The sequence below is a fragment of the Parus major genome, chromosome 2 (genome assembly GCF_001522545.3).
Source record: "Parus major isolate Abel chromosome 2, Parus_major1.1, whole genome shotgun sequence".
NCBI classification, from domain to species: Eukaryota; Metazoa; Chordata; class Aves; order Passeriformes; family Paridae; genus Parus; species Parus major.
In genome coordinates, this window is record NC_031769.1 from 27016792 (window position 1) to 27039277 (window position 22486).

Genomic DNA, 22486 nt, shown 5'->3' on the forward strand with positions numbered 1-22486 from the left:
GGTTGGGAAAAAGTTCTTTTCTGTGCTGATCATACGCTGGTCCCACTAGCAGGTGCTGTGCACACTGTAGGCATGGCTGTACTGCAGAGGGCCTCAGAGCTGCACTTGCTCTGGGTGGCTGCTGCAGGCAGCCTGTCTCCTTCCTCCCAGCCCCTGGAGCAGCCTGGCACCGTGCCCCAGCCTCGTCATCGCCCCAAACAGTCATAAGAGCCTCTCTTCCTCATTCTCTCCCTAAAACCCTGACCCTGTGCTTGTCCTTGCACTGCAATATATGGCGTGAATCACAGAACTATCCCCAGCCTGATTCATTCTTGCAGCTGGGTCGAGGTTCCCAAACCAGGCAGAGCTTCTTCCTGCTTTCCTTCTAAGCTGTGTCCCCCCTGCACAGATCTCCTCCCTTTGGGGCTCACGGATCCCCACATGGTCGTCTCGAGCATCTTCAAAGACAGAGGGTTTCGTGAACAAGAGTCATGAAGAGAAGCCATGAAGAGAAGCCATCACAACTTCCGACGCACTTCATCTTGCTCTGTCAATCTTTGGGAGAACACCTCACGCCCGTGCCCTGGATAAACACCCGCTGTACACGCAACATTGTATAATGTGCCGCGAGTGATGAAAGCGCGCTGCACTCGTTCCCAGCACCTCTTACCGCTGACCTGCCACCGCTTTGCTCTCATGAGGATCTCCTGTCTCCCGGAGCACAAGGGGGAGAGGAAATTCCTCCAGAGCTACCAAAGAGAGCACAGAAAACAGCGGTGGTGCCTCACAAGGCAGCGCGAAGCTGAGGACAGAAGAGAGGGCGCTCATGGCTGCGGGCGACAAGCAAACTAGCAATAGGACGAGAGGACATGGGTTTAACCCGCACGGGGGGTGGTTAGGTTGGACGGTAGGAAGAATTTTTTCACCTAACTGGTGATTAGACATTGGGATGGACTGTCCTGGGAGGTGCTGGAGTCACTGTCCCTGGCGGTGTTTAAGGAAAGACTGGACGTGGCCCTTGGTGTCGTGGTCTAGTTGACATGGTGGTTCGGACATAGGTTGGATTCGACGATCTTAGAGGTTTTTTCCAACCTAGATGTTTCTGTTAATGGGATTCTGAACCACGCCTGACAGGGAAACTCCGGATGGAATCCCGCTCTGTCGCCTTTAGTCTCTCTGCCGCAAAGCGGGGCTGCGCGACCTCCCTATTCCCCTTTCCCGCGCCCTTGATTCCACTCCCAGACACGGGATCACCCCGCACTCCTCGGGACGGCGTTTACTGTACCATCCCCGAGCCCTGGGGCAGCCCTGTGGTCGGGCACGGCCCGGCCGGCCAGGAGAGGAGAGGAGCGGGCAGGCGGCTCCGCCCGCGGCCCCGCCCCGCGGCTGCGCACACGCCCGATCCGGGGCTCAGCGCCGGCAGCTGCGTCGCTCCGGGAGGCTCCGGTTGTGCCCCTGTGCCGAGCCCAGCCCGGCCCGGCCCGCGGAGCCCGCGCCGCAGGTGGGGACAGAAGCGCGCTCCCGCGGCGGGCGGGGGCTGCGGGGCGCTGGCGGAGCTGCGCGCCGGGCGGGGGTCGCCGCGGCCGCCCCTGGGCCTCGGCGGGGCCTGGGCAGGCCCGCGGGGGAGCGGGGGGGCCCGGCCCGGCCTGGCCTGGCCTTGCCCTGCCCTGCCTTTCCCTGCCTCACCTTTTCCTGCCCCGGGACGGCTCCAGTGCCAAGACCACCCCAGGCCGAGCGGGGACCGGGGGCCGGCCGGGCAGCGCAGCAGCAGCCGAGCTCGCCGGGCCTTGGTCCAAGCCTGCCGGCTGTAAACTTCGCCATGTTTGTGAGAGCAGCTGGCGCTGGTGGACGAGAAAATCCCTAAACCACAGGGTTTTTGACTCCTTTATTTTGGCAGCGCCCGCCTTACCGCTCAGGCAGTGTCGGTCTGTAAGGGGGTCGTGAAAGGCAGCGCTGGTCGTGCCCACCCGAGCTGGACAGGCGTGTGGCTGCTAAGTCACTGCCTTACCCTGCCGCATCCTCTGCTGTGGAGGAGCTTGGGGTGTTCGCAGTAAGGCACAGCTAATGGGGCAGGCCGTGGTTGCCATTCGAAATCTTGCTGTATTGAAAAAGAAGCAGGCTTGTAATCTCATGTTTATGTTTTCACATATAAAGGGTAAGAGCACCAGCCTAACTTGTTGGAGAGGTATAACAATATAGTTTGACTCTATGAGGTTTCACTGAGTTTATAAACAAAGTTTTTTTCCCTAGCCTTGCATGCAGCTCAGGATGTGGTGGTTCAGTCTGTCTTGTGACACTGTTTGGGTTTTGTCCGTGTACCATTGTGCTGCAGTGCATAGCAAGTTGAAGGGTGTGGTTATAAACAAAACTTGTGCCACTTGTCACAACATTTTTAATTTACCAAACTCATTTTAACAAACTGTGAATTCATGGAAACCCCAGATAAGTCTAAGGGGAATGGATCATAACATCAGTTGCAGGGGAGACTGGGCCGACACAGAGCTGTTTATGAAGCAGGATTTCTGACTTTGGTGGCAGTATAGAAGCTGTGACATACAGAGATTTCTATTGTCAGAGTTATTACTGTTTAGCCTATAAGTGCTGGATAAAAGATCAACATGTTCTTGATTTGTGGTCAGCTGTAATAAGGTTCAGGCTTGGCGGGGGGAAAAAGCATGTTGATGAATCCAATTTTGCTTGAAGGTGGTTCTTTGTTTTCCTGTTTGTGAACTGAGATGTTCTCTCTGGTTTCTGTCACCATTAAATTCAATTATTGAAGCTCAGTTACAGTTGGCATTGAAGGATGCACCTGCATTAGTACTTTAATTTGAATAAAGGATGTGCTCTTGAAAGGAGCTCCCAGTCATCCTTGCCTGCTGTACTTTGGTTCATGTCACAGTGTGATCAGGGAGTGTGTGAACTTTTCCTTCTGGAAGAAGCTATAACTAGAATGTGCACTTCTGTTGTCAGTGGGTGTTGGTTGTAGTCAGTTGGATGAAGTGGTGGCAGAACAGCATGATCCCTAAGCTTTCAGATCTATAATTGTGACAGCTATTGCCTAAGCTGCAAGACTCAGGTTCCGTAGCTGTCGGTCAGCTGCAAGGAGAAAAGTAAACAAAAACCTCATGTGAAATAACTGTCAACAGTGTCAGCAGCTTTTTCAGAATTCTTTTTTTTCAATGGCTCAGTAGTTTTAATTTTCAATTCAACAATTTCCATTATTAAATGGCTCCCAAACTTAGGATGTTTTAAAAGTACTGTAGCAGCAGAAGGGTGAATAGCTTTCCTGCTTGTAAGGGTTTAATGATATAAATGAAAAAAATAATCCTGCATTTTTGCTGGTGCAGTAACTAGGACTACTTGGCATTTGTTGACTTACTTTCCTTCTCTCACATTCACCTAGCCCTTGTGGCGATGTAATGAATTCATGTTGTGTTTGCATTGCTGTCACTCTATTTGAGATATCTGTGTTCTGTCTTAAAGTAGCTGGTTTAAAATAGTCTGACTTATTTTCCTCTTTTAATCTTTTGAGGGCTTCCTTTTAGTGAACCAACATGATAATTCTTAGCTGCCACTCTAAAAATACCTCTTAATGGAAAAAAAAACAGTGAAGTTTTGCATATTCTTTTTAAATCATGCGGTTTCTCAAAACAGTGATGAATTGAGTGACTTTTGTCTCTGTGTGTTAAGTAACTAAAATGGGTTATGTGCATGAGCTGGACAACTAATTGCCATTGCTGTAGAGGCTTATTTTTTTTATCTTGGAGGTTTTTTCCCACATGTTGCAAACTGGGAGGTTTCTGCTTGCTGTGGTTTTTTACATACTTTAGTTTCAAATGTTCTGTGTTTCAAGGTATTTTCAGTGTCATGGCTGGAAAGCTACAGTAATGAGAAAAAATTAAAATACACATAGTTAACAAAAAATGCTTTTGTGAGTACTCTTTTTTAAACAAGTCTTCATAAATGCTATAAATGCATTCATAATGCTTCATAATGCTTCATAAATGCAGCTGCTACATTTAAGCAACTCCCATTTTTTGCTTGACTTCCCTGTGAATTAGTCCTGTTTTGAATTAAAGGGAATAATCAGTTTAAATACCGGGCAGTCTATATTTCGAGCTTGGAATACGCAATATCATGTTCTGAAAACAATTCCAGGCTAAAAAAAATTACTAAAATTGGATCTGTCATGTGTGTAGACTGTACTCAAAATTGCTTTCTATGGTCCAGTCTTGATTTATTTTTTTTTAATACAAAGATCAGGGTGTTGTGTTAAAGCCTGTACAATAACAATTCTTTGAAAAGGTGTTAAAACTTTTGCCAGCAGTTGTACTGTTCTAGCTTTAAAGCTTCTCATAGATCCCCTTTCAACCTGTGCATATTGGAGAATCTGAACAAAGGAGAACTGAGTCTTATCAGACTATGGCCACAGACTTACAGTTACCTGGTGCAGAGCCATGTTTGAATCATTCTCCCTGAAAACCTCTGACTTTTTTTTTAGACATGGGAAAATCACTTTCTCACCTGCCTATGCACACATGCAAGGAAGATGGCTATGATGGAAGCTCATCTGATAATGTGAGGAATGGTTTAGTTCACTCAGAAGTGCACAATGAAGACAGCAGATGTGGAGATGTGTCGCAGTTTCCCTATGTGGAATTCACAGGAAGAGACAGTGTCACCTGCCCAACCTGCCAAGGAACAGGAAGAATTCCACGAGGTAAGTTTCCTTGTTTATTACTTTTATTTCTTTTTTTAACCTATAAATTTACATCATAGCCATATGCTGTTGTAATAATTCATAATAAATAGCTTTTCAAGTCAAGATGAAGTTTTCTCCCCTTTTTGACATTTTTTTATTACTGAGCATTTTGTTAAACCAGATGAGTGTAACAGATTGGGTCAGCTGTTACACCTTGGCTGTTACAACTTGGATCTCCTCTTGTCCAATGCAACTGTTTCTTCCTCCTCAGCTTTGAATGCACACATAACCAATAGCTCCTGCAAGTTAAAGTAGCCAACCTTTGGTTTCATGACATTTTATTGCATCCTTTTTTAACTACCTAGTTTAAACTATTTGATCAATACGTAACCAAAAATGGCTGCAAATACTGAGACGGAAAAGTAGACCTGGGCTGCAACCACTGTTCCCTGATATATAGTGAATTTTTTTGCCCTCACTGCTGCCAGTGTCCCTTGTTTTCCTTTATCCTCCTTTTGTCCCACTGGTGCTTGCTAGGTGGATAACTCCAGCTTGGAGTTGAAAATATATAGGTTCTTTGGCTGCCTCAGGAGGGAGTAGGCTACACAGCATTAGTATCCTTACCTGTTTTGTTTGCTTTGCCCTCATCTTTTGCTTTTCCTCTTGGTAAAACATGCTGGTTTGTCATGCTGCTTTCCTAAATGATAAGCTACCTACATATTTATGAGGAGACCTGTGAAAGGAAAATGCGGGATACCTGAAACTGGGCAGAAGGAAAGAGGTGTTCACGAACACTTGCATCTCACCTTTGTAGAAAGATCAGGGAGCATAGAATATTTCAGTGGTTGCAAGTACCATAGGATATTTGTGGCTTAGCTATTAAACTTTCTACTACAATGTATTCTTGGAGTACCTCTGAATTCAGCAAGTTTGACACCTGGAAAAACTATGAACCTAAAAATTGCCTTAGTTAGAAAGGGTAAAGAAGTTCTGTTAACTTGAAATTCTTGTTACTATCAATAGCACATTTTACTCAAAATGCAGAAATAGCATGATTTCTAAGTTCTAAAGTTTCTTATTTTCATTGTAGAATCTTTAGATGTAAATATAAGTTAATTGTTTTATTAAAGATTTTGCAGTAACTGTAAAAACGTGCAAGTTGTCTATACATTCTAATGAAATAATGTGGTTAAACTTAGAACTTAAAATGAGTTATTAGAGCTAAGAGGATTGTCTTTATGATTATTCCTTAGTATTTCAGAGAGGAAAAAGATATCACATTTGAGAGGAGAGGGGAAAAACTAAGAATGACAGCATGACTAGTAAGACTGTAGTTAATTCATAATATAATGGCTAAACTATAATAAATCCATGAAATTATGTTTTGTTACTTGGACAGCTTTAGTTTTTTAGTATGATGTATGAAAGCAGGACTGTGCTATTTTCTTCAAAGGTTGAAGATGCTTCATTGAAGTAGAGATGAAAATGTGTTTTAAATTGGTAGAAACCTTTTAGAAGGTTGATGTTTTGCATGGTACTATGTGCTTGGTTAGCATGTTTTGCTTAGCATAGTGATTCAGCATGGAATCATTACCAAGTGCTTGATTCCCTAAGTGATGATTTGATCAAATTCTGCATTTGGCTTAAAAATTGCAGATCTGACTTGGCCTTGAGGCTTCTGTTCTCATACAGTGCCACAACAAATAGCAAAAGCTCTACTGGCAGATGTAGTACATGTATTTTCAACTACTCATCTATGCATGTGCTCTTTACTTCTGCTGTTAAGATATCCCATTTAAAAATGCTGTCTAGTGACATAACTTTCATGGAGAAATTCCAGTAAATACTTATTTTGACTTCCAGGGTGCTGCAGCTCAGCAGCACTATGGTAAGTGTGGTTTTATTTCCAGAATGCAGTGTATGCATAGCCTTTGTTGCCCAGATCAACTGTATTGATAGCTTTGGTTGTTTCAGTCGTCTGTTGGGTTTTTTTAACCAAACCTGACTTCTGCTTTTCAGAAAAGCGCATGCAGAATGACTTCTGGATCAGTTCTTACTGCCTAAGCTTCTAAGTGTTTTGTTCTGTGAGTTCATATGGTCTGGCATAGAGAGCTCAGAGCTGTTCTACATCTCTTTTTCTCCAGGAAGTGGTGCCAGAGGCAATACTGCCTCCAGTCATGTGTGCAGCACAGAGGCAGAATTTATTGCTGTTTCGGTCCTTGTGAACTTGGCGCTTTTTCATCTTGATGTTGCATAAGCCATGCTCTATTTCAGAAAGTGACATCAGCTACAGTAGCATTCGACCTGGGTCCTTATCTGGAATTTAAATGTTTATCTTTAGTGTCTGTTCTTTGGTACCACTAAGTTGTAACAGGTACTCTTTGTTTAAAAGAGCTGCAACAACACTTGCTATTTGTTTAAATTCTGAAAGTGTGTTTTTGTTTCTAGGGCAGGAAAATCAGCTGGTAGCCTTAATTCCATACAGTGATCAAAGGCTGAGGCCAAGAAGAACGTAAGTCAATAGCTGTTTATGAAACTTGAATCTACACTTAATTATTCTCTTCTAGTTAAAATTCAGCAATTCAAAGGAGATAGCAGTAAAAAGAATAAAGCAAAAATCACTGGAATGCTTTCTTGCATTCATTATTGGAAGAACAGGGCTTGTGGGTAGTATCAGCCTTAACCTTTAACTCTTGGAGAGTTATTTATTAACAGGTGTGCATACTTCTATCACAGTTCATCTTAGCTCAGTGCAAAGCTAAGGAATACTGCATGACCTATTCATGTACATGTTTACAGTAATGATGTATGTCTCAAGCTCTGTAGCATCCTAATTGATCTAAGCAGACACATCTTCACTATTAGAATTAATCATTACAATCTTTGAGCCACTACTACAAAATAAGTCACCTAAAATTAATTTGTAACATTTTGCTTTTTGCAGCTAGAAAAATCAACAATTTATGATACAGCATATTTCATTTCTTTTTCTAGGATTACTTAGGGGGTTCACTTTAATGCTCAGGGCTTCTTATTATGACATGTTTTGGTTTTTATTTCAATTTTTTTTTTAATGTTTTGATATTTTTGTAGTAAACAGAAATGAGTACTAGGAAAAAGAAATATATTAGCTTCACATAACACTATTCTGGATAATGTATCTGATGTAATGGTAGTACAAATATGAAACATATTACTCTAGTGTTGAAACTTGACAAAATAGGAGCTGAAGTAGATATTTTTATTTGTGGAGGCTTTCTTTATTATCTCTCACACCACTGCCACCACCCCACCCTCCTGTGCACATACACACACACACACAGAGCCACAGCCACACAAACACACCCATTTGTATTAGCTTGATAATGAATTTCCTGCTTCAGCTAAGAAGTCTTAACACTTTCCCTGGGAATTGAGATTCTCTGTCATAAGAGCTTTATTTTGTGTTCTGGGTGTTTTTTGTGAGATTTCCAGGAAATGACACAAGTTGTGCTATAAATAAATGTTAAGAGGAAGTGGATTTGTTTCAAAACAATTAAATATTTACTTCTTCTTTTTTCCTTTGCAAGTTGCATATGTTGTGGTAACCACATGATTTGAAATGTGATTTCTGATGTATATGCTAGAGTAATAGCTGTTTAAGACATAGTTGTGAAGTGCAGCATAGGGTGGTTTTTTTCCCTTTTTAGAAGCTGATGGAAGCTAGAAATAGACTGAATTAGTTGTATTGGCTAGTCCTGCTCCTTATCCCTTAAAAGAAAATAGTATGTCACTCTTTTTAATGTGCTGTTGACTCTGAAATGTGGTTTTTTTTCCTCCAGAAAGCTCTATGTGACTGCTTCTGTAACCGTGTGTTTACTACTTTCTGGGCTGGCTGTATTTTTCTTGTTCCCTCGCTCGATTGACGTTCAGTACATTGGTGTGAAGTCGGTGTATGTCACTTACGAACAGGATAGGCGGATAATCTACCTAAATATTACGGTAAGTCTGACTGTTTGGGTGCTTGTAATGCATGAATGCAACAGGAGGTACTGCTTTGAGAGTTTAATGTAGGTGGAAACCGTGGTCTGGCTGAAAGGCTTAGTTGGTGCTTTAAGAACTAGAATTGGTGACTAGTTTGAAAAATGTAACTGAACCTGCTGTGGCTGGTTCTTGTAGCTATAGCTTGTAGAGGTGTAGCTGTAGGCTGGCACTGGGTCTTCTGTTTTCAAGGGAACAGTAACTTTGGAGTTCTCAATAACTCTCAGTAACTTTGGAGTTACTTTTGGAATATATATGAAATGTTATATGTAGGAATGCAATTTGCTATTGCTCTGGTATTATGCCTCTGTCAAAATTGGTGTTGAGGAAGAATATTTTCTTACGCACCTTAAAACCTAAAGGAGCTCTTCCCACATAGCTCTTGATTTCTTTGTAATGACCTTGATACAGGATCGCCTAAAGACTTTTGGCAGAATTCTTCATTTTAAATAAAGCAAAGCTGCCATGGGAGAAGGAGGTTCTTTGATAGCTAAATTCCCTGGAAGGAATAATTGAGGATAAGAAGTAATGCAGTATTTGAAGTGTAGGGTTGTAACCAGGAAAGTTGTGCAGAAGTTTGTCTTACTCAATATATTCAGTAAACAAACTCAGAAGGGAGTTAAGTAATGGTCCATGACCCCACTCCTCTCTGCAATCCTCACAAGCAGGAAAATTTGCTTGCAGAATTTCTGATATTACTGTCTCATGCACAAGATTCAAAATGCTTGCTCATCAAGGTACACAGAATGGATAGCTGTTAGTGTTTTGTTTGTTTTTTCAGAACACACTTAATATAACGAATAACAACTATTACTCTGTTGAAGTGGCAAATATCACAGCCCAAGTTCAGTTTTCAAAAACAGTTATTGGCAAAGCACGGTTAAACAACATCACCAACATTGGTCCGCTGGATATGAAACAGGTAAGTAGCTTAGGCTTTCAAAGCCTAACATTAAAAACATGTGTTAATCTTCATACAGAAATCTACTTATTTGTGTTTTCTTTGCTTTTTTTATTGTGGGTTTTTTTTTTTTTTTAGATTGACTATATGGTGCCCACAGTCATACAAGATGAAATGAGCTACATGTAGTAAGTGTACTCACCTGTAAATATCACATGGGTCTTTTTAAAGATTTCAGTGGTGTCAAAAACAACTTTTTTCAAAAGTTTTCCAAAAGTTAGCAGAAATCTGTTTGAAAATATGCTGAGGCATTTTCTTTAAGTTTAGTAGTACCAAAAGAAAGGTAAACCACAATTGCTTGATTAGTTTCTTATAGTGGTGTACTGTACCTGGCTATAAACCCTTTAAATGGTATCTCTGTTACAGTATTTTAGGCCTCAGCACTAGTTAGGACTGCTGCTTTAGTGGGTGAAAGTGCAGCTGTGTTCCTCTTACAAGTTCTCTAGTAACTTTCCTGCAACTTTTTCTGCACTATATTTAGTGCTATGAAAATTAGAGACTTTTCTTCACGTGTTGTGTAGACCATGGTAAACAGTGTTTACAGTCTGCCCTTTGAGTGGTTTTATTCATAGCTTCTGAAAGTTCATTTGTCCAACAGACTGTTACCTCACTATATCTTGGTCACAAACCCCAATTTTAATTCTCTTACACTGAAATCCAGACTGAACAGAAAGAGTTAACTATTGAGACTTCAGGTCTGTGTGCAGTTCTAGTGGATGCTAGCCCCTTTGGGGTGGGAGAAAACCTTACTGCTTTGAAGTGTTCAAATAAAATGATATAGGTGTGAAAGGCCAAGAGAGGCACAAACTTCAACAGAAAATGTTGAACCTCTGTCACCTTTTAAAAGTTTGTAAGCTATTATTACGTAAACACTGAATCTTGTGAATCTGCTCACTCTTTGGATGCATGAGGAATAAATAAACTTCATAAATAGCCTTCATTGAACTCATGGTAATGCTTTATTTTCTTACAGTTCAGATGAGCTAAGTTCACTGACTGTTTATATATTGCTTTTGTTGGTGCAGGGGGAAAGAATGACAAGGGCATGCAAATATTGTAGGTGGCTGCCAAGCAGTCTCACTGCACTGATCACATGCTTTTCATTCTAGGGCTGATAAATTTATGACCAAGAGCAGTGATTTAAGAAGCAGGGGTTAAAAGTATGCACTTATATGGTGCTCTTTATGACTGGTATGTAGGCATATGTCAGAAAGTCTGAAGAGGTTGTTTTGCAAGAGAGCAATAACCTTGACTTTGGAACCTCTGTATGTTTCTTAAAGGTTACTCTGCATATTGTTATATAGATGAGTGTAAAGAAAAGGAGACAAAGTAATATTGACAGGCTTTAAATGTAGTGGCTCAGGTTAACCTGGGTTAGCTTCCAGAAGATGGAATGAACACTTTCTGAGGACACTTCTTTTGGCAAGCATTACATGAAAGCAAACACATGTGAAAACAGTGCCAGTGAAAGTAAGACTGTGTATGTAGAAGTGAGTCCCAGGGAACATACAGTCACTGGCAAATTATTCTGTTGCCATTGCCAGTAACTCTGTAGTCTTTATATATACAGACAGCAGAATTCCAGTTGAAGCCATAAGTCTTGCTTTTTAGAAAATTACCCTGGAAAAGTTTCTTGTAAATATAACAGTTGTTCTTCTTTTTTTGCAGTGACTTCTGTACTTTACCATCTATCAAAGTACATAACATAGTAGTGATGATGCAGTAAGTATGGTGGTCTTCCTGTGTGTGAGAAACAACTTCAGAAGCCATGTAATTCTTATTAAAATAATACTCAAATACCTGATCCTGGAGTCTTTGCATCATAGATAAAATGAAGTCAACTTGTTTTCTAGTGTAGTAGCTTTATAGTTAGTGAACTGTCTTTTGACAGGTACTGGTGGTGTAAAGACTGGATTGAGAATCCTTGTTACTGTATCTGCAATTGGGCTATAGCCATGGAGCTACTGACAAAGCTCAAAAACTTTAAAATGACTTTGTGTATCAGCCACTGTTGAAAACTTGAGATCTTTGATTTTGGAAGAGTTCCTGGCTTTAGTATTCTGAAACTGGTTTTTGTGACATTGCATAAATTTCAGCATGGTGGAGATCAGGGCATGTCTTTAGACTAGATACAGCATGGCTTGTAGTTTGTTTAATCGTGTGCTTTCTTGTCACAAACAATAAATATTATTTGTAGTGGTAGATCTTACAAGTAAACCTCAGCTTTAGCATCTTTAGGAAAAAGAGACAGATGTCTCTCATGGAGCAAATCTATAGTGGTGTAAATCAGTAATGTTCTTAAATTTATTTAAAACATTTTCTTTTCAAAACTTTTTCCTTAATAACCCTAGTAATATAAACACAGTGATTTTTAGAATAGGAAACTCAAAATCTTTTCTCTTCTGTCTTTTTAAGAGTGACAGTGACAACCTCGTACTTAGGCCACCCTGAGCAAATATCCCAGGAGAGGTACCAGTATGTGGACTGTGGAGGAAACACGACCTACCAGCTGGGCCAGTCAGAGTATTTAAATGTCCTTCAGCCTCCACAGTAAAAGCACCTGTTGGTTGGTGTGGAATGACTGCTGTTGGTGCTTGCAGAGATCCTTTGGATAGAACTGGTGGAGTGGAGAGTACATGCGATGTACAGCATAGCAAACATGGAGATCTGTACACTTTAGATGCAAAGAGGGAAAGGTGCAAATTGTAAATAGGTGCACTTGTTAAATGTTGTGTTTTCCCCTTCTGTTTGCTTTCTGTTACTGTAAGCACTTCTGTCAAGTTGTGTGGTGGGGGGGAGAGGGGGAATATCAGATTTTGGAACAGAACTGGGACTTTTCCTTACAGTGTGGTACATCAACTTAGAGTAACTGTGTGTATGTCTGTGTTTAGGTGAAATGTGTCACTAATGAGCATTTTTACAAAATAATACTCATAAATTTTAAGTTGATAATTCAGTTCTTGATATTTGACTATTGAAAATGCAGTATTACTACTTAAATAACAAGATTACTTTGAGGTGTCTGGGTATGAAACTTCTATTAGTAACCCAGTGGCAACAGTTCTTTATTTTGGGATTCTACACTTTATTTGCTATCCATGATTAGAGGTGACATGCAGTCTCTGACAGCCAGGAAAGCTGGATGACACTATAGTTGAATGTGCAGTTTATAGAATCTGGCATCTTGTCATTCATATTCCCTCTTGCTACCTCTGGGATGTTGTAAGGATGTTATAAGGAGAATATATATTGTTAGATTTAAATCTGGGTTTAAAACTAAACAAGAAATAACCCCCACAACAACTACTGACAAAGGAAAAACACAAGACTCTAGAAAACGAACAAGACTTTACAAGTCTGGTTTTTAGTAAGCTTTTTAGAACAGGTATTAAAATCAAGATTGTGCAGTTGGAACTAGGTGGGAAACTTTGGGCATGGGTTTGGAGACCTTGGCATAATTTTTTGTGATTTTTACTGTTTTAATATATTATGTAACTAAGCAACTTTTAAGTGTTAATACGTTGGGTTGTATTTATTTCTTGCACGGGCTCAATAAGCATATGCAGTAGTTATCTGTACCTCCAGAGCACTCAATGGTCACATCAAAGTCATGCAAGGGAAGATGAATCAGTTCTTTCTGTAGGAGTAAATGCTTATGTAATTGTGAGATTACTGACTGACAGCATGAAATAGTTTCTGTAGCACAGTTTGCACATGCGAATTTCTGGGGTAATTGTCAATCATGATTATAAGCTTTGGGTCCAAAGTTGTTTGACTCTTGAAGGCTGACTGTTGTGAGGGTTAACTTTTTAATGAGCTAGATCAGGATTGCTTTATTTCTGAACTAGGTGAGATGCAGTTGTAAGAGGGTACTGTTGAGACTGTTGCATTGTAATGAATAATGTGTTTTTTAAAATAGCTATTACTGGTTTTGTGCTGCCTATCTCCTGGAAATAAGCTACACAAAATTAATTGATAATAAACAATAGAAAAAGGCTTCTGAGTAACTTGCCACTAACAACCTCTGATGCTCCAGTTCTTCAGTACATTATTCTTTTCTTTACTGACCTAATAGATGGACCTAAGGGGGTGGGTAGGCAAAAATTGTGGATGATGTAAGACTGATTTAAAAGACATTAAGTAAAACCCCCTACCCTCCACTCTTTGAATTGCTATGAGCACTTACTCCAAGAGTCTGTGAAAACTTTTGGAACCTCAACTGTCAGTTTCATATAGTTGTTGATAAAGATGACTTCATCTTTTGCCTTTAGAGAATTTCTGTAACTGGAGTAGTCAATTGAGATGACTTATCGTAGTTATAGTCTAAAGATTATTCTTGATTTTGGGCCCTTAAAAGTAAACATTATTACAGCTCAGAGTCATGAGGGAAATTATGTCACAACTGACTCACCTGTCTAGAGTTTAGATGAGGTTCAGTCCTGTGGCTGCTAAAATGCATTGATAAGCTTGTCTGATAGCCTGAAAAGATACATGTGATAACTGAAGGCCAGGAGAGTGGGGAGCTGGCTAGAAGCAGAGAGATAAACTCATGATACCTGTTGTAGAAAGGTATGCTAATAACAGAGAGTAGAGACAGAATTCTGGTTTAAATCATATTAGAACTGAAGTCTGCCAGCAAGTGATACAGGCTCTTTTCTTCTAGGCTTAAATATTTACACACTAGAGTGCTGTTTTTGTTTGGGGGTTGTTTGTGGTTTTTTGAAACAGATAAAGAATAAAATGGCTGTAGGCAGTTAGTTATATTGATTTCAAACAAATTTTTCTTCCAAGGATGAAAAGTAGTCTAAAATAACTGGAATGGCACAATGATTCAATTATTCGGTGACAGTAGTGAATGCTGCTTTTGAACAAGCATGCAGGAAGGAAGTTATACTTTATGCAACGTTGAGACTCAAACTGGCTTTTGAAATTTTGGTGGACGTGCTGAGCAAAATTAATACTTAAATCTCTGGTTCTTAACCTTGCATGAAATGCTTGGCATTAGCTGATTTAAATTAAAGAATTGAGTGGAGTTATTCTTTCCATGTATGTGTCAGAAGGGAGAAAATAAAAGTCAGGTTTTTTCATCTAGGATATCTAAACATCAATTTGCGGTTGACTTCCTGAGTGATGAAGAGTTCTCACCTTAAGAAACAAACTGTGGGTTAAAGATCCTACTGAATTCTCGAATTAAGTCAGTAATGGGAGAATAAAAGGTTTAAAGTTCCAAGTGCTAGTATTCCCTTACACAACTGTCAGTATAACACTAACCAAATAAGGCAAGTATTTAAATTTATCTACTGATTTTAATATAACATCAGATAAGCAGGTAAAACATCTGTGTGAATATTTAACTTATACTTGCTTTATGTGACTGAGCTTGGAAACATGCTAAGGGAGCAAGGGAATTCAGTATTAACTTGCATAACTGTGTAAACAAGGTATCAGTATAGATCCAAGTACCAGACCTTTTTTTCACATTCATTTTATTTTGATCTTAAAATATGAAAGGCAATCCTTTCAGTTCAGCTGTAAATCAATAAATACAATTCTCTCCAGAAAGTTGGCTTGAAAAATTACAATTTTTTTCTTTGTTTATCTTATGTGTGTCTTCTGAAGTGATTCATATTTCACTTGTAACTTCTCTAGTCTTCACACACTATCAAATGTCTTTATACTGGTATTGCAGAGTGTTTATCTCTAGTAGAATGCTTTTCACTTGAATACTTTGTAGCAGTTCCTTTACCAAAATCTTTTGCACTTTGAAATGGAAGCTCTGTTAGTTATTTCTTAAAACAGTAAGAAATACAGTTCAGGTGTTGCACTGTAATGGCACTATTGAAAATCAACTTAATGTATTCTGTTTAAAATAACTGTAAAATTTCAAAATTTTAACTTAAGTAAGTATGGAACACTTGAACACTTAAGAATGTTTGGTCATTGGAGAATGAAATTATTGCACATTTCAAATACACTGCTTTAAAAATAAATGAATAAATAACCATCCAAGATCAAACCATCAAATATCTATTTGGAGAGATTTAAAGGGACGCACTCTTACTAAAAGATGAAATACCTGACAGTCTTGAATTCCTGGTGTGGGAAAAAGCCTGTAGAAGTTCATTCATAATTTCTTTACTCATTTCAATGTCATGGGGATGGTTGGTTAATTCTTAATCTTTTGTGAAGAGAAACATAGGTATCTTTTTTTCCTCTGTGGTATAACTTTGAAGTTCTTAATACACTTCTGATGTGTGCATGACCTTGATATTAACATTGTAGTGTTTATATTTTGCAGCCCAATGTTGGCAGATTTGAGTACATGTTTTAGTTGACTTTGCTTCAAATTGTCCTTGAAGTTCTGCAATTGAATATATTTTTTCATTTGTAGTGCATTTGCAAATTTGCCTGGGCTTTTTAGCATATGGTATATAAAGGGAACCATTTAAACACCGAATCTCTTAAGTGCTTGGATTGAACCATGAGGGTCTTTAACCTCTGAAGTGTTGTGCCCTCATGATGGAAAGGATGGTGCTTGGAGTGGTATGAGAGAAATTTCTATATTCAGAAAATGTTAAAAGAAAAATCACGGTATATCTTACTCAGCATTTAAGGTTTCCTTTTTTTTTCCTTCTTTTTTGAGGGGTGGTAGTTTTTCTTCCTGTGGTTTTGTTTTCCTTCCCACCCCACTAATCTTATAGCAAGACATCTGTCTGTTCCCAGACAGCACCTTCTGAAATGGGTGACTTGTTCCAGAGTTGGGCAGCTGCAGGGAGCTTTACATCACCTGAACTGCACCTCTAGAGTTAAGAGATGAGAAAGGCTAGTGCACTGGTACCTCAAGAGCTAATTTTTTTTACTTGCCTGTCTAACAAAATGCCACAACCAGGCTTTCTACCACGGAAAGGGAAGGATAAATAATGCAAGTGCAATTCCAGCAATGGACTACTTGCAACCCTCAAAATACTTGTTAGTGACGGCCCTGGTCATGCCAAAAAGTCTCATTTTTTAATTTTGGCCCAAGGAAGGAGGAATAGATCCCAGCCAAAAGATGTTGAGAACAATTATTTGGCTGTGGCAAACACCCAGTGTTTGTTCCACTTCAGAAGTCACCTTCCTAATTAATGTTTATCTTGGGAATTCTGATCATTACCAGAGGGGTATTTTGGGGTAATTCTACTACCTACAGCTTTTACCATGTAAATCTACTTTTCCATGGGTAGGCAGACCTGTTGGTCAGGAAAAACAGTCTGCATGAGATCTGCACACTTCATGTGGAGAGCCCTGCAGTCTAGTGGGAGGCTGTTCAGTGGCAGTAACATCCTGATCCTCATACATTCCTCTTCCAGCCATCTCAAGGATCCTACAGCTTGGATGCATGTGTTTCCTGGGTACTGAAACTGCTTTTGCTTTGCATGGGCAGGGATGTTTAGTACCACACATGTAAGTGTATTATGGTGCCTGAGTATTTTGGGTCTGACTGACTGTGATTCAGTTCTTTTGTTTGTTTTAAGGAAGCAAATTTAACTGCTGTTAACATCAACTGTACAGAGTGTGCATATAATAGCTTGAGATATGTATAGAAATACTAATGAGTGATAACTATTTTTGTAACTTAAGATGTTCTTGTAACTGTGTAGCAAACAATCTATCCAGTAAAGCATGATAAACACTCTAGAAGTCAGAGTATTTTGGAATGACTTGTAGGACACAGAAGCTGTGTTTATGTAAGCTAACTGGGGTGGAAGGCATCTTGGTATTTAGAGGTTCAAAATCTGGACCTAACTTCATTATGAATATGTTTCTAGACAGGATTGTTTGACTCAAAGAATGATATTAAATTTTCTATTTAAAAAGCTTGGATCACGTATATATTTTTTTTTTAAACTGACTTAATATTTTTTTCCCCTTCTTCCCTGCCTCACATAAGTTTTCCCTCTCTCTCACTATATTTTCCCACTAGCTTTCATGTATTTTCAAGGATATGACTTCAGATTTTGTAACTTGGCATTCCATGATGTGAAGACTTTGCAATCTACTTTTTTTATACTATGTTTTATTGTGTTAAGTCTGTAATAAACTTGAGTATCTGAAAGCTGACCACCATCTGTGAATTAATTAGTGTTGTTTGACTGAGCTACTGAAGTAACTGAGTTCAAACTTGGGCTGTTGTGGTGGGTTGGCCCCTGCCACCAGGTGAGCCCCCACACCATTGCTTGTACATTCTTCCCTTCCAGTAGGATGGTGGAGAGAATGGGGACAAAAGCAAGAAAACTTGTGTCAGGATGAAGACATTTTAAGAAAAGAAGCAAACCTGTGTGCACAAGCAGAGCAAAATAAATTTAGCAGCAGGCAGGTGTTTAAAACAGGAAGACAAACCCCATAGCCCTGATTAGCCTTCCTTTCTCTTTTCCCTGAGCTTTTATTGCTGGGCATGATCCCATATCCTAGGAATAAGATCCCTTTTGTCAGCTGGGAGCATCTGTCCTGGCTGTGTCCCCTCCCAGCTTCATGACCATGCACAGCCTGGGCCCTGCAGGTTTGGGCAGACACAAAGGGGGAAGAGGCAATGAAAAAGGAAACCTCTGGTGCTGTGTGAACACTACTCATTATTAGCCAAAATATTGGTGTGTTACCAGCACTGTTGTATCCACAAACCCAAAGCACAGAGCTCTATGGCTGGCATGCCGTAAGGAAAATTAACTCCATCCCAGACAGACCCAGTTATACCTATCTGCAAAGTTATTTTAAGAACCATTGTTGCTGAAAAAAAAATCTTTAGGCAACAAAGAACATGAATTTGGAACATTCAGAACATTCAAATAATATTAAAATGTTACAAAAAGCCTTGCACAGATGTTTTGATACAACTTAGTGGGATATTTTTAATGTTTGTCCTGGAGAAACCTGTTGTATATTCATGAGTGCTACATCAGTTTTCTGGTTTGGATAACAAATGGGGGTCTTTATGTGTAGAGGGTTTTTGTTTCAGCTTGTGAATCTCTTTAGAAAGGCTGATCTTTTAAAACTGAGTTTAGATGGTAAAATAACTACAGTCATGTTATTTTCTTTCTTGTAGAGTCATTTTTCCATCCCAGAGTTGTCATAACCATTGTTACAATTGTCCAAGCCCTGTTTGGAACATTGTAAATGGGAGAACAACAACCTTTAAGCACTAGTTTACTTTGTTTAAATAAGAGCTTGAAGAGATGGATAGATCTTCTGTCTTGTGTTACTGATCTGGAGATGGATCAACAGAAATATATCTTTAATGGTGAACAGTTTTATTTGATCCAAAGACTTCAAACTACATGATTTGGATTCCTCTCCTGTGTTTTTTTTTTTCCCCATTCAAAGCAGGTAGGGGACTACAAAGGGTGAAATTCTACCAGGTAAATTTCAAATGTCACTTTGCCTGTCTGGAATGTATAAAGAGCATTAAAAGTGAATAAATGCACTGGCAGATGAGAATAGACAATCAGTTACGAATTTGGACAAATTTAAAGACCCAGAAATTGTTATTCTGAAACACCCAAAGCAGATGATTTTGTGATCTAACTACTGAAAGGTCAGACATCTTGAAATAGACTAGTTTCAAAGACCTGGTTGACAGAAACTTCTGAGAGATTTTGAAGTTTCCCTGGTTGTCTGTACATTGCTTTCCTTTTGCATCTCAAAATTTCATACAGGTCTCAGTACAACTGTGTAACTGAGTGCATTCTTGGGATGTGGTTTTGGGATGTGTTCACCTGAAAGTACCCTGGGTACACTGATTATGAATGACACTAATTGCCTTCCAGTGTAAAGACGATGTCTATCTGGCAACTTAAGGAATACCAAGTCACACATTTAATTTTGCTAGAAATCTCTTGCTGTCAGATGAGGTAAAGGTCCTGCTACATTTCTGTTGTGATTTTTTTTTTTTCTTTTTGTTTTTCTTCAGAATCCTTGCTTCTTAAGCCTCAGAGCTGGGGTGTTTTTCCTGTGGACGGGTAGCAGGTGCCACACAGTTTAATGAGCTGTCGTGGGCACTGTGGGGCTGACCTTGCTCCATATTGCAGCTGCTTTTTCGTGAACCAGTGAATCACCTAATGCAGGAAAAGTAGAACTTGATTAAGGAGCTTTGGCCTCACTTTAATGTAACGTTTCACTGACTGCAGTTATGGATACCTGGAAGTAATGATGTATGTCATACTTGAGAGGTTTTTAGGAAGTAATGCTTCTAGCAGCCCTAGCGATATAGCTGAGCTTGAGAAATGAATGTAATTTCATTTTTTTCAGTCTGTCTTTTCCCATGACAGTTCTACCACAAGACTCTAGTTCTGGCACTAGTCAGAGGAGTGCTATAAGGGTTACCTATATAGATGGTAATATCTAAAAAAGCAGATAAAGACCTACTATGTTTTTCATGAGTTTTGGAGTCTTATATCCCACTAATATATATTATTTCTTAATTATGAAGTCTATCTCAAATCATTTATGTTTGTGGAATGTTAGTGGCTGTCTGCATTGAGATCCATACCCACAATAAACCTGTGACCAACTTTTACATTCAGTGTGTTTAAACATATTGAGACAATCAATGCAACTATTTCACTTTCCACACTGACACCAGATTTGTGAGTTTTTCATCAAATATGCAACAAAATGGTAAAATTAGACTCAAAAGCCTAAAATATTGCTGCAGAATGTAGATTCTAAAACTCTAGAATCACATATACCATCTGCAATCACTTTTGCTTGCTGCCAATGCAGAGACAGGGCAGAGTTGCTATCTTCATGTCCTATTTAACATACTGTGTTGAGCTGGCACATCCCCTGAACGATTTATGATAAGGAGAGGATCCTGTCTTCTTTAATGTAACTATCAGCCTTTGTAGCATTCTGGGATCCAGCTCTTCAGTACTGGTAAATATTATTGGGTCAGGGCTGAAATGTTGCCTTGTAGACTTCCAGAGGGCCAGCAGTGTTCATGGAGGACCCAGCAGATTTGAGTCCTGAAAGCAAATTAAGCTGTTGTGTAAATACACCCAGGCTCTTACAGATGGCTACCAAGCTTGCCTTTGGTTTGCTGTCACTAAAAATGCAAAATAGTAGGACAGAAGGAAGCTAAGACATGGAAAAAATAAAATGTGCTAATCTTATGTTGCATGCTGTCAACTATACTGTTTGATATGCTAATACTTGAAAAATCCTATTTAAACTGAAAGCTGGGCTTCTCAAACATGGGAGGGATTCAATTTCCTTCTCAAAAGAACAGTAGAAAAGCTGAATACAACTCAAGGTTACTTAGTAACCTTGATGAGACCAGCTAAACCCAGGGGAAGGTGTGTGCAGGGTCCTTGATTTGAAAAACAGAAATAAGCCCCCTGACATCTAAGATACCCCCTAAAAAACCCTAACAAACAAAGCCACCACCACTATTGTTAACAATTTATTTATGTGTGTATATATATATATATGTATATATATAATTTATAGTGCAGTCTGAGGCATCCTAGTTTTTATTGCAGGGGGAGAGATGGGTTGTAGGGATTTTTTAATACGGGGAACTAATGTGCCACAGTGATGGAGTGCTGCTGCCTTCCCTCCTTCCATCAGTGATGCCAGTAGCCTGCAGCATGTGCCAGTGGCAGCAGCCTCCTTAGTGAGATGGGTGTAGCTCAGGTGATGCCTGAGGAGTTGAAAAGTGCTCTGTGAAGAAGAAAAGAGGGTTAAAAGTGTGATTCTGCTTCCCATCCCTTCACTGCCCACCCCACTCCCGTATTTAAGTGCAGGCAGAAGCAAAAATAACCTCCCAGAAGAGAGCAGGGCTGTCCTGGTTGAACTGTTCAGATGAAATGGACTTTCACTCTAATAAATCCAGTATATGACCTTCATTCTGAATGCATTAAACACTCCCACTCAGAGGTCTATTTTAGATTTTAAAATATAACAGGTGTATGTGTTTTAAGTGAGTAATGGAGAGAATCATGTTGATGCTGAGACAATTTACTGAAATATCTTGAGCAACCCCTGTTTGTGTCTGCATAGCTGGACTTCCACAGACTCAAAAATGGCAGATTGGCCTTGCAAGGGCATCAGCTGCTTCTCCCAGTACCCCTCAATGCAGAATTGCAGGGGGTGAGTCCACAGCTCTGGAATGGCAGCGAGGGGCCCAGCACAAAAAGAATGAAGTGGTGAATTTAAGGCTCCAGGCAGAAGGAAAGGTTTTGGAGAAGCTTTCTTACTACCCAGAAATATGTTTTAGTCATACAGTTATGACAGTTCAAGAGTAATCTCTAAAAGAGAGTAATATATTCATTCCCTGTAAATCAGCATTACTTTATATCCTACTGAAACTATGACCCTTGGCTGCCTCTGATTCCAGTCAGTTTGAATTGTTCCTAGATCTAGACCTCTGCAAAGTCACTATAAGTCTATGGGAGAGGATGGTACTGGCACAGCAATTGATACCATTATACCAACATGAATGTAGGTAGAATTGGATAAATGTGTGTTAGATACAGTGGTACTCTGTGAGATGCTCTGTTCATCCTCTGGACTAGGAGAACCCCAATAAGAGATGATCTTGGTTAGCAGCTGTAGCTGCAGACTCTCAGGGGCACATATGCTGTTACTGAGACAGCTCCATGACCTTACTCATCTGCATGTTCCCCTCAACAGAGAGATGGCTGCAAATACATATTGTGTTAGAGAGTACTAACATGAAAAAATCTCAGTTTTGTGCAAATGCTCTTTCATGGTGTAAATGTCTGATCCTGTTCTTCATGAGATGTCTTCATCCGTTATTTAAGTACATAAAATCAATATTTAACATCAGA

General features: G+C 39.8%; 1 protein-coding gene across 2 annotated transcripts; it reads left to right on the forward strand.

Moving 5' to 3' along the window:
• The first annotated feature begins 1359 nt into the window (after window positions 1-1359).
• TMEM106B (transmembrane protein 106B) lies at window positions 1360-17762 on the forward strand. 2 transcript variants are annotated; one of them, XM_033511865.1, is made up of 8 exons: window positions 1360-1480; window positions 4481-4699; window positions 7130-7193; window positions 8503-8662; window positions 9483-9623; window positions 9741-9790; window positions 11331-11432; window positions 12078-12190. In XM_033511865.1, the coding sequence occupies exons 2-7, from the start codon at window positions 4483-4485 to the stop codon at window positions 11386-11388; spliced, it is 690 nt and encodes a 229-aa protein (XP_033367756.1). In that variant the 5' UTR covers window positions 1360-1480; window positions 4481-4482; the 3' UTR covers window positions 11389-11432; window positions 12078-12190. The 2 variants fall into 2 exon arrangements, with proteins under 2 accessions (XP_033367756.1, XP_015474649.1); XM_015619163.2 differs by having other exon boundaries at window positions 1361-1480; window positions 11331-11384; window positions 12078-17762.
• Window positions 17763-22486: the final 4724 nt, after the last annotated feature.

Coding starts and splice junctions, on each gene's coding strand:
- TMEM106B (XM_015619163.2), top strand. CDS start 4,483: ATGGGAAAATCACTTTCTCACCTGCCTATGCACACATGCAAGGAAGAT. Junction 4,700..7,129: donor AACAGGAAGAATTCCACGAG/GTAAGTTTCCTT, acceptor TTTTGTTTCTAG/GGCAGGAAAATCAGCTGGTA. Junction 8,663..9,482: donor TAATCTACCTAAATATTACG/GTAAGTCTGACT, acceptor TTGTTTTTTCAG/AACACACTTAATATAACGAA.